Source organism: Chroicocephalus ridibundus, chromosome 1 (genome assembly GCF_963924245.1).
Source record: "Chroicocephalus ridibundus chromosome 1, bChrRid1.1, whole genome shotgun sequence".
Taxonomy (NCBI): domain Eukaryota; kingdom Metazoa; phylum Chordata; class Aves; order Charadriiformes; family Laridae; genus Chroicocephalus; species Chroicocephalus ridibundus.
The window spans coordinates 168,740,508-168,753,457 of NC_086284.1; the positions used below are offsets into that span (position 1 = coordinate 168,740,508).

Genomic DNA, 12,950 nt, shown 5'->3' on the forward strand with positions numbered 1-12,950 from the left:
ATGTAAATGATTCTTCGTAGACACAAAAGTTCCCATCTTACTGAGGTGAATTACGAGTGGGAAATGTTTAAATCTTTACTGCTATTACAGACACACAAGGATTTATCTTTAAAATAACTGCTATGGGGAGATATATGTATCTAGAGAGTGACATTTTATTTCAGAAAGCACACAGAGATTGTTTGTGTGATTGATTATTTTTATAGAAAAAGATTTCCAGCTCATCTAAATGTCTGATTTGGTAGGGCATCTGAAGGTAATTTTTGTTGTGAAGGAGATACTTTCTCAGTGGAAACTTACTTAGGATCAGGTTTTGATCTTAATAACTTGGATACATTGTTACAAAATCCTGAAACTAATCAGGTCCGAGTTTTCCTTTTAGGGGAACATCAAGGCTTGATTGTTCTGATTGTTCTTAAGAGGAAGAAAAATGTAGTTTATAAAAAAAAAAAAAAAGTACGAAGTCTAAATCTGCAGATTCTGACGTAGTTCCCAGGTTTTCTCCTGTCACTAGTGACTAATACATAGTTTTTAGAAAGGAGACAGTTTTCCTAATAGTCCTATTATTAAGCTCAGTAAAACCTGGTTCTCTGTGTCTGCCTTCTTAGACATCAGCCTTTTGATTCACTTTTTGTTTCGTCCTGTTCCTTTGGAAAATAAAATAGGTATAATAGTTTTTAAATAGCAAGTTCAATGTAATTTGGAAATGTGCAAATGAGTTTTGGGATCAATGTAGTGCTGTTTTACAAACAGTATCGTTCTGAGGTTTCATACTTATTCAGTGGCCTTGGGGCAGGTGGAAAAAAAGGAGCTAGGAAATTCTCTGGAAATCATAATTGAGCAATTGCTTTATTACTTGATAACACACAAAACAATATTCTTATGCATTAATGTTATTGCTTAAATAGACCTTAAATGACATGAGCCTATAAAATTAAAATCCATTCTGTCATATGCTTTAATATATGCATTTTTCTCCTTAGTATTTATATATTGAAATATGATAAAGTAGTTTCAAAGAACGAGAAATACCTATATGATGAGTCATTAGTATGAGAAGAACTGTACTGTAGAAAAAGAAATACTAGTCTGAAGCTTTAGTTTTTGCTAGTGTAGAAATGTTGCAAAATAAAGATCAAATTGGAGAAATTAAGTGTCTACCTTTGATTTTTGCATTTTGCAATCGTGATTGTTGTTTTCCTAATGAGAGTACTAATGCCATAAATTTATGCATGAAAACTACAATAAAATAAAAAAGATAGGGCCAATCAATTGTTTTCACTGTTCTCTCTTTTGTAGATTGATAAAATCATGAGTTCAATAGATGCCGGAATTAATACTGGACTGGGGGAGATGAATGATCACACTAAAAGTAAGTAAAAACAACTAACTGCTGTTTAATTTTGATTTAACTCTCTATAGGGAAACTGTGGATAAGATATTGCTAAGTAACCCACTGTGTTGAAATCATTTGTAGGTATTTGAATAACCATGAACAGAATCAATGTTGTTTACTGTTAGAGATGCATTAGGCCCAGTGTCCTGGAGCTGTTACTTTAAATAGCATATCGGAGTCATTAAGGTTGTTTTGAAATCTTACCAGAAAAAAAATTCCATTACTGTCTTCATGCTGAAGCCTTTCTACTAGAGGGATATTTTCCAATCTTTTTCAGCCGAGTTTTTGTTTGGAATGATGGGACCCTGAGTATATATAATCCAATAGCTGCTGACACTTTTTAAAGCGTCGTGTTATCTAATGCTGCTTCGAGCAAATATTTGGCACAGGGCTGAAAATGTTGCTGACAGCCAGTGACTGGTGTTAGCAATGATGGGAAAATTTGCAAACCTTCCCCACCACGGTGAATTCTAAGAACTCTAAGTCATGACTAGTCTGTCTGTTGTCGCGTCAGCATAAACCTGCGCAACTGTGCTGATAAGAGTTGTGAAAGTATTTTGCTATGTCTTCTTCCTATCTCATGGCAAGAAAACTGACTTGTATGTCTGAAGAATTTGGTCTTGAGGCAAAGCTATGTTAACTCACCTGTACTGGTACGTCCCTGCTAGCAATTGCATACAATTACTTGGGTTTATGTATTAGGCAGGAGACTATATACCTTATCGCTTAAAATTTTTTTTTTTAAAGTATTTTTACAACCGTCCGTTTCATGGAGGATTATATCTGTATAAGACAAAACCGTGTTTTATCAATTAAATAAAGTTGATGTAACAGCAGCTGGACAGTGAGAAGGGAATCTAGGAAAAAGAGAAAATAGCTGGTTTGAATACAAATATAATTGCAGATAAAGCAAGAAGATTCAGATTATTTTTTTCTAAAAGAGTAAGGGGCAATATCATGAAAAGCGCTAGGCATGTTGTCCTGGCAGGCTGTTTTTTGTTTCTGAAACTTGCAGTTTTGCAAGGGAGAATTATTCGTAAGGAAACTCTGCATTAGTAGATAGTTGATAATTTCTGAAGATATTAGGATTTGCTGCTTATTATTTTTTATCATGGTAGTACACAGGCACCAAGTGTAAAATCAGGCTACCGTTAAGAAGTTGCACAGCAAGTAAGAGCTATGAAAACGAAACAAAAGCAACAGTATGCATATGCAAATTTGCATAACTTGTTGATGTCTAAGTACTACTCTACCCCTTCCTGTGTCTGACCACTGCTTTTCTTTTCCTTCTTTTTTCTTTTAAGATCAGAAAATATCTCACAGCTCTTGTCATTTTGTGTCTACTGCATGCATTATTTTTCTTGGCATTCGAATGTGGCATTTGGTTCTTCAGCTCTTTCAGTTGGCAGGAGATCTACTCTTTTCTTCGCTGCTTCTTTTCCCAGAGGGGACTCTGAGTCCCAACTTTTTTTCTATTTGGTATGCAGCTTCCTGCAAACCAACATTCTTTCTTGTCTATCAGCTCCTTAATGGTTTTTAGCTAGTTTATGAACGATAATCTGATTTTGCTCTTAATGAAGAATGAAGCTATGTACTCTTAATCAAAATACAGCAACTTTTCTTTAAATTTAATTAATTTTGCTGTACATGCAGACTGCAATAAAGGCATTTCTTTCTGCTATAGAGCTGTCTATATTTTTCATTCCACTTTTCATTCCTTTATGCTTTTTCCAGGTCCAGTCAAACACAGTTTAGGCAGCAAAGCAAAGGGATCTATTATAATATGAAATGCATCAAAGGCATTATATCAAACATGATATATGTCAACTATATTCTTATTTTTTTATTAACAAAATAACAGGGTTATCTAGCAGAAAATTAGGAGTCTGTTTCTCACAGTTAGCAGACTGGAGTAACCAATCAAGTGGAGCCTTATTACAGTGGTATTTATATATTTAACAACAGATTTTACTGGTCTTTTACTTAAGATTTTAGCTTGTGTTAATTGCCATTTATTAACTACAAGAAGGCAATATACGGGGGTTTTTTGCTGATAATACAACCCAAGAGATTTTTTTGATGGGTCTTTGGCCCCAGTGAAGGCGTTGCTTTGAACTTTTCTGCAGCAAATCAACGTTTTTATGTGTGTGCTTCTTCTATATAAGCTCTTATAATTCATTGGCAAGCAGTGTCTCAGGTGCCTCAGTGTTCCTCAGAGGTGCCTCGTATAGCCCCTGTCTAATTACTTACAGAAGCTGGCACTGTCTGGATCCCTATGTGTTTAGTTAGAGTTTTATCTGCCCAAGCATTGGCAGTACTGAGAACATAAATTCCTTCTCAGAACTTCTCTTTCACCTTCTCTCTTCTCCTTCGTGGCTCTGTACTAGGCATAACACAGCCAAATACAAAGATCTGGCCTATGCTTAAGAATAAAAATTTAGTAGTATGGTATCAGGTAATATCATTTTGAAATACTTCATCAGTTTATATATAAATATATGAGTTTTGTTAGTTTTACTTGAATATATGTGTAAAAAGATTATCCAGTAGAGATTAAAAATAATGTATTTAATGTACATAGAGATTTCTCTTAGTGTTGAACTGAAAGCATCTAGATTATTGAGCACTATATTCAGGAAACCTCACTTTTCTTGTCTAATAACTTTTTAGCAAATGGTAAAATTTCTGATAATACTGAATAGCAAATGTACCTTGATATGGAATCCTTCGTTTTAATGTTTACTTAGTTCTGTCCTTCATATTATACTTCAGTTTTTTCATGAACTCTTAGTAAAAACAAAACCATATTCAATATAAGCACAAGTATTCCTAATCTACCAGGCATGAAGAGCTTTTTATACTATATAGTATCTCATTCTCAGTAAAAAACATTTGAGAGGAAATATGCCATACACTGATAATTCAATAGCTATATTTAAAATTAGACAATGATGACATCTTGTGATTAAATCCTTGAATGGATTTACAGGAACTTTAGCCCATATTTTCCTACTGGTGAAATCTGGAAAGACTTCTTTTAGGTCTCCAGGGGAATCTGTTAAGAAGCAATTAGAGGAGCAGTGAAAGGAGGGAATCAAAACTGGCTGAGTATGGCCATGAGGACTTCATCCACAGCATGCATTCAGAAATAAAAAAATTGAATCAGAGCTTTCAGTTTCACAGCAGTACAGGGTACTGGAGGAGTAAACTTGAAACTACAGAGAGGAAGATGGCTGCTGATGTCCTCTGAGGGCAAGTAGCGTTCAACATCTGACTAGCTTACCACTAAAATCCAAAGGAGGAGTGCTGACCAGGGAGCAGGTAAGAACTAATCTCAGTGATAACAGACAAAAAATACACCATCCCAAGGAATACAAAGCCTCTATTACCAAGAGGAAATAAAAGGTGGTGCTTGTTAGCAACCTTCTACTCAAGGTGATGTGGAGAGAGACACCTGCACCACCTGGCGCTTTCATTATGGCTTGTGTGTTTCATCACAAGAGTCCAAATTTGCCAAGTTGCAAAGGGTTCTACCAATGACTAGCACGTGATAAAGAATACTAGTGATACTGCCAAGAATGATCCTAAGCAAATCAAAAGCCCTTATAAGGCTCTGTTGTGATGGATAAAGAGGATGATGATTCATGAGATATTATGGTCTCTCCTCTCGTGTCCAAGTCAAGCATCAGTCAGATACACCCTAAATGTAACTCCATTGCTTCTATGCTGAGAGAAGACAACTTTATATTAAAAACCGTGTGGCAAGGACAAAAATCTTCATTTTAAATAATGCGAATTGGACATAGGTCTAACCCCTGAGAAAGACAGGATTATTTAAAACAGGATTAAAGAAGTGGCGAGACAGAGTGATGGGTCAATTTGCCAGGCATCTTAGCTGTTTGTATACTAATGGTAGAAGAAAGAGGAACAGAGAAGAATTAATGAGGAATAGACTTAATTGAATAGACTTAATTGAAGATTCTGACAAAGTTGACATTGTAGAGAATTTATCATATATATTACACTAGTCCAGTCATGTAGAGGATATAACTTCTTCAGTAAGAACGGGAAAAAGAAGAAGAGAGGAAATGTTGGCTTGTATTTCAAAAATATGGTTGTTGCTTTGAGATCTCAAAAATAGGATTAGTTAGAGCTGTTAAATATCTGTTGGTATCCATGAAAGCAGAAAAGAACATGTTTGTTATTGGTATGTATCCAAAGCCATTGGACTTGATAGAATGGAAGATTTTAGTTACCACAGCACTTGGAAAAGAAATTACATTGACAGACTGGCCAGGAAAAAAAAAGTCTCAAGAAGGTAGATGTCAATAAATTCAGAGAATTTAGTTTAAAAAATATCTAGCATGCAAGTTAAAAAATCTGTGGGTTCTTCAACAGAACACTACTAAAACCCATAGTACATGCTTCACCAATGTGAAGAAAATAAAGTGTAAAAGACCAGTAAATTGTCATCTTTTCTTTCACCTTAGACTTAATGAGGAAAATGTCTCTATTTACTAAGCATGGTAGAATAACACACACATGTACAGGCAAGTAAGAAGTGCCAAAGCACTCAGTGAGATGCAAATAGCAAGAGAAATGAAAATTTAATATAACACAATTATTAGTACATTAATAGGGAGAAGAACAAAGAAATCTTTGGCACCTAAAAGAGGTACTACAGGAAAAGAAAAGCTGCTCATAGTAGGTGCAGAGAAGACAAAAATGTGCAATGACTTTTTATCACACATGTTTACTGAAAAGGTCATCGGTGAGCATATGACATGCACAGCTAATCCTAGGGCTAGAACCTCAATTGTAGATACGGAAAGAACAAGTTATATAGATTAGGTATCTTCAAATTGATTTAATGAACTTCATTTTGTGTCTAAAAGAGAATGATGTAGAGCTTATCTTTAAAAGGGGAAAGAAAGGAGAATGTGGGGAGTTCTTTTCAATTCATAGGAAAGTCGCTGAACAGATAAACTACTTAAAGTAGCTAGAAAATAGCAAAGAAATAAGTAAGAGACAACATGGATGTTCCAAGAGCAAACCTATTAAAGCAATCTAATTCCTGCTAGGAGCAGATACCAGATTTTGTAGGTAAGGAAAGAGCAGTGGATGGAATTCAGTTAAGGTTTTGACATTGTCTTATGTCTTTTTCTTGTAAGCAAATTAAGGAAACATGAGCTTGATGAAAATAATGGTAGGTCAGACAGATGAATCTTATTCTTAATGTCTAAATTCAGACTTCCATAGTATAGACTGCATTGAGTACATCTGAGTCACTAATACCAAGTTAGATAAGCAGGCATTTCTTCGGTGTCGTTCATCATATCTGAATGTCTGAAGCATGGCAAATGGCGCTGGAAGTATTGATAAAGGGAGCTAGAGGAGCTCCTCAGATGTAGCTGTCTAAAACTAGCTAAAACTCCCCCTCTTCTCCCCAGGACAAAATTATAAAGGCAATATAGTGAAGCATTCAAACAGATTAGGGAGATTATAACCTCTGTTACATTCAGCAGCATTTTATAGACTTCTGGATATTTGGAATTAAAAACTTCTGGAATTAAAAAAATAATGGTTGCAGTATAAACGACCTTGGATTGAATCCATTGAATGGATTAGGTCACTGGTTTAAATCACTGTGAGTCTATTTTAAGCATAGAAGCATAGAATGGTTCAGGTTGGAAGGGATCTTAAAGATCATCTAGTTCCAACCCTCCTGCCATGGGCAGGGACACCTCCCGCTAGACCAGGTTGCTCAAAGCCCCATCCAGCCTGGCCTTGAACACTTCCAGGGATGGTGCATCCACAACTTCCCTGGGCAGCCTGTTCCAGTGCCTCACCACCCTCAAAGTACAGAATTTCTTCCTGATATCTACCCTCTTTCAGTCTGAAGCCATTACCTCATGTCCTACCACTACACTCCCTGATAAAGAGTCCCTGCCCATCCTTCCTGTAGGCCCCCTTTAGGTACTGGAAGGCCGCTATAAGGTCTCCCCAGAGCCTTCTCTTCTCCAGGCTGAACAACCCCAACTCTCTCAGCCTGTCTGCATAGGAGAGGTGCTCCAGCCCTCTGATCATCTTCGTGGCCTTCCGCTGGACCCGCTCCAACATGTCCATGTCCTTCCTGTGCTGAGGACTCCAGAGCTGGATGCAATACTCCAGGTGGGGTCTCATGAGAGCAGAGTAGAGGGGGAGAATCACCTCCCTCCACCTGCTGGCCACGCTTCTTTTGATGCAGCCCAGGATGCGGTTGGCTTTCTGGGCTGCAAGTGCACATTGCCTGCTCATGCTGAGCTTCTTGTCCACCAGCACCCCCAAGTCCTTCTCCTCAGGGCTGCTCTCAAGCCATTCTCTGCCCAACCTGTATTTGTAATGATGTAAATATTTTGTAGTGATTCTGTGATGATTGTAATAACATGATTTAGATGGAACCTGTCTACAAGGTAGAGTTTAATAAATGGAACAGCTGTCTCTTTTTTGGCATAGTAGATACTTACACTGATTAGTAACATACATTTTGTAAAAGACTTAGAAAAGCTAATATGTTTAAATATCAACCATCTGCACTTCTCTGGTAAAAAGAAGAAATGCTTAAATTTCATATTTTCTTTTCCTAATTATAAACAATTTTTTTCTACAATAAAAAAGTCTTTCAAGGCACGCATAGCAGAATTTCTGTGTTAGTTGGAGCCGAGTAGCTGTTCAGAGATATGTGATTCAGAGTTTACTTACACTTGCAAGTCACTTGAAAGGGAATAATCAAGAAATAATCTACTTCATAGAGACATTTTTTTTTTAACATGGGTAACGGGTATCATATCATCATCATGATTAAAGCAAGAATTGTTTCAAGTCAGAGCAATTAAAATAATGACAAGGAAAATAATTGTTGAATATCATTCCATATCAAAATAATCTATCACTGAATCATAGAACACCAGGTTGGAAGGGATGTCAAAGATCATCTGGTCCAACCTTTCTTGGCAAAAGCACACTCTAGACAAGATGGCCCTGTCCAGCTGAAACTTAAAAGTGTTCAGTGTTGGGGAAGCCATCACTTCACTGGGGCGTTTATTCCAATGGCTGATTATTCTCTTTGTGAAAAATTTTCCTTTTGTGTCCAATCAGAATCTCTCCTGGAGTAACTTGTACCCATTATCTCTCGGCTTTTCCATTTGACTCCTTGTGAAAAGGGAGTGTCCATCTTCTTTGTAGCCCGCCTTTAAATACTGGAACGTGGTGATAAGGTCTCCCCTAAGCCTTCTTTTCTCAAGGCTGAACAAATGCAGTTCTCTCAGCCTTTCTTCATATGGCAGGCTTCCCAGTCCTTTGATCATCTTTGTGGCCCTTCTCTGTACTGTCTCCAGTCTGTCCACATCTTTTTTGTATAGCGGGGACCAAAACTGAACACAGTATTCCAGGTGTGGCCTGACAAGCACTGAGTAGAGTGGAATAATGGCTTCTTTATCTCTGCTGCTGATGCCCTTGTTGATGCAGCCCAGAACTGTGTTGGCTTTCTTTGCCACAGAAGCACACTGTTCACTCACATTGAACTTGTTGTCTACCAGGACCCCCAGGTCCCTTTCCACAGAGCTGCTCCCCAGCCACGTAGATCTCAGCCTGTGCTGCACTCCTGGATTACGTTTTCCCAGGTGCAAGACCTTACACTTGTCCTTGTTGAACTTCATAAGGTTCTTGTGAGCCCAGTCTTCCAGCCTATCCAGGTCTTCCTGCAGGGTGGCTGTCCCTTCCAAAGTGTCCAGTTCCCCACTCTGTTTGGCGTCACCAGAAACCTTCATTAGAGTATGCTTGGTCCCATCATCCAGATCACTTATGGAGATATTAAACAGTGTTGGGCCCAATGTTTATCCCTGCGGAATCCCACTTGTGACAGGTTGCCAGTTTGAAAAGGAGATAATTACCACCACCCTCTGTGTACGGCTGGTCAGCCAGTTCCCCACCCACTGCACAGACCACTTGTCCAGATTATAACGCGTCAGTTTCTCTAGGAGGAGGCTGTGGGGAGCCGTATCAAAAGCCTTGGAGAAAGCCAGATAGACAATGTCCACTGCTCACCCCATCAACCAAGTAGCTTGCTTTGTTGTAGAAGGCGATCAGGTTTGTCAAGCATGATTTGCCTTTAGTGAATCTATGCTGGTTTTTCCCAATCACATGCTTCATTTGACTTGTAATATCCCCCAGGAGGATTCATTCCATAACTTTTCTGGGGAAGTTATGTAAGGGATTGAAGGGACTGAAGTAAGACTGATGGGCCTATAATTTCCTGGATCCTCCTTTAAGCCCTTCTTGTAGATGGGGTTGACATTAGATTTCTTCCAGTCTTCTGGGACGTCCCCCAATCTCCATGACTTCTCAAAGATTATGGAGAGCGGCCTCACAACGACATCAGCCAGCTCTTAACACCCTTTGGGGGATATTGCAAGGGCCCATCAATTTGTAGGGGTCGAGCTCCTTTAATAGTTCACATACCAACTCTTCTTTCACTGACGGTGGTTCTGTCTTCAACCTGGATTTTTATTCCCAAGGCCTGAGGCCCAACAGTGCTGGTAAAGACAGAGGTGAAGAAAGTGTTGAGAACCTCTGCCTATTCTGCGTTGCTGGTGACTAATTCACCTCTCCTGTTTAACAGTGGGCCAATATTTTCCTTCTGTTTCTGGTTGTTGTTTACGTACCTAAAGAACCCTTTCTTGAAGTTCTTGACATCTCTGGACAATTTCAATTCAAGCGGAGCTTTTGCTTTTCTAACCGCATGTCTGCATGCCCTGGCCCTTGTAGTTCTCAATGGGTATTCATCCACTTTTTCAACTCTGGTACGCTTCTCTCTTGGTTTTGAGCAAACTCCAAAGTGTGCAGTTAAACCAAGGGGGTCCCTTGCTCTACCTACTTCCCTTACCTTTAAAGGGGATGAACTGGTTTTGTGCTTCCAGGAGAACATTCTTGAAAAACTCCTAGCGCTTGCTACCTCCTTTATCCTCCGTGGAAGCTTCGCACAGAATCCCTCCCAATTGAGCTCTGAGCAAGCTGAATTTTACTCTTCTAAAATCTAAAACCTTTGTCTTGGTACTAACCTACTGATCTACAATCGGTTTAGGACTGTGCTGGGCTTTTGAGAGAACCACTTCTGACAAATATGTTCTAGCACATGGACGGTTATTTACAATTTTATAATTCTGCTGATCATTAATTCTTTTTTGGATGCTATCCATAAATGCACTGTCCAGTTGCTGTGTGCATACAAGTGCATAGTGAGAATTTCTTTGGTCAGCTGAGCATGTACGTATTCTTGAGTGCCTTCACTGTTCCACCTAAAGGAATACAGGGTACAATTTCCTGAGGTATGCTTCAGTTTCTTGAACTGCATTTTTGACTTAGAATGTAGTACACTGGCAAGCCTTTTTCTTAAAGCTCAAATAAGGAAATTTCTTACTACATTTAGCAAATTTGGTTCTTACAAAGTTTATTTATTGCCCTTTTGTGAGAATAGTGCCTTTCCCTATGCTTGGCAATAATCCTAGCATCACATTCAGCATCTGTGTCTTAATATCAATATCAAGGCTCCAGACTCTGCTCACTGAGTCTACCTGAGTGAGTGCCTTTCAAAGATTAATGCTACTTATTACTGGAAGAGCTATATGCAAGAGAATTATACCATATTAAAAAAAAAATCTCTTTCAAGGGAGCTAGCAAATCTTCAGAAATATTTACGTTAGCAGTATGTATTATCATGTCTACAACTTCAGAGAGACCCACGAATTGTCCCTTCTACAGCAACTTTGAAACCAGGACTCTGGAACACTGACAGCTGTGCCCGAGTTGACTTCACATGAGCTATATCTCATTTGAAAGTAGCAGAGCTACAGTGGGTTTTGCTGTATTCAGAATAAACTCTACAACTCCATTTACATCAAGCTTTTCCACAAACAAGACTTTATTGCTTCTGGATGCATCCACTACATATGCATGTTTCTATGTCATGTGGTACATATTTAATGCCAGATGGACAGTAGGTCATGGCACACTGTGTTAGAATACATTTTGTAGTGTACTTTCTCTGATCTTTCATATTAGGATGAAAGTTGTAGGCGATCATCATACAAAAGTTATTTTCTTTGTTTATTTTGGCTTCTCTACTGGTATGACCAAGGCTCTTGTTATCAATGACTCCTTCACAGTGTGGGGAAAATTGCAAGAAATTTAACTCTCCAGATTTGCAAGGGACATGAGTTTGAGCACAAAGATTGGGAAAGTAAAACAGATATAATTTCAGCAGACTAGGAAAAGATGGAATCAGGTGGGGCCACAGCCAGAAAAGCTCAATGAGAGAAGTAGGAGTTCATGTTATGCCCTGTTCAGATATAACATGTAAAGGAAATTATGCAGACCTTTGACAGCCAGAGGCTACATGCTCAGCTCCTCTATTTCTTCCATCTGTTCCACTGCCACTACTCAGACATGAAGCCTTCATCTTCCCTAGTATGATTATGCCTATAAATGCTAAAATTTCATTCAGAAGTCAAACTTTCTTTTAACAAATGAAGCCTCGTTAGGCTGGCCCTTTTCTGTTTCCTGCCATATGGTTGCAGTTTTGGCAAAGTGGTCTTTCTCCAAAACTGTTAATATCCTCCCTCTCCAAAGGCAGAAAACAGATAAAATGTAAGTACTTAATTAAGGCAGAATTTTAATTAGGTATGTGTAGGCATGTTGGCATAAGGCAGTTTTCACAGTGGTAAGTTATATACTTGAAAGTATATATTTTAATTGTAATTTAGCGTCTGGTTTGCAGCAGTTACTTCCCCCTTTTTACATCTCCGTGTGGTTAAACGGAGCACTTTGAGATTTGATTCATAGACTTTAATAAAAATGAGCTGTGTACTCTCTCACAAAGTGGGAGACCTCTTAAGCTTATAGTTTCGAACCCACAACTCTCATTTTGCAATAGCCAACCACAACAGCCAGACTGTAAAATAAGGATACCATCACTTCCCTCCCAACTCCCACTTTCCCATTGAAGCTGATATGCTGTGCAGAAAGACCAAAATACCTGTAGCATCATAAAGAGGAAAAAAAGAAAAGGCAGGGGGAATCTGACTCTGTAGCTGATAGGAGAGGGACCCGGTGAGAGGAGACAGCTCCAGCAGCTGGTCTCTGCTCCCAGTGCTGTTTGATGCCTCCTCAATAGGAAATGCATATGCAGTTTGAAATTTTTAGACTGTAAGTCTATGAACTCTTTACCATCGGTTCTAGGACTGCAGTGTAGGGAACACAGCCACACATTCGGGTTTGATTCTGCACTTCCTTGTATATTATTAACAACTGCAAAGTGAACATGGACTTTTAAGCTGCATTCTCAGAACTGCTGGGGAGAATTTGCATGACTAAAGTCAATATGAGATGTTCTGGAAAGCAAAGGTGATTCTTGTTTCAGGCAAAACTATTTTCAGTCACTCACGTTCTCTTATGCATGTCACTGTCACACTCAATACCCAAAAGCACCAAGGTGTCCCTGCATTTGTGGCCAAGTTGC

The 12,950-nt window shown here is 38.6% G+C and overlaps 1 protein-coding gene across 8 annotated transcripts in view; it reads left to right on the forward strand.

Moving 5' to 3' along the window:
• ANKS1B (ankyrin repeat and sterile alpha motif domain containing 1B) overlaps positions 1-12,950 on the forward strand; it is a 448,571-nt gene that overhangs the window by 222,311 nt on the left and 213,310 nt on the right. For all 8 annotated transcript variants that reach the window (XM_063322734.1, XM_063322727.1, XM_063322733.1 and 5 more), the window contains one exon: positions 1,300-1,372. In XM_063322734.1, the coding sequence (XP_063178804.1) occupies positions 1,300-1,372 (73 nt within the window). The remainder of the gene's footprint in view (positions 1-1,299; positions 1,373-12,950) is intronic.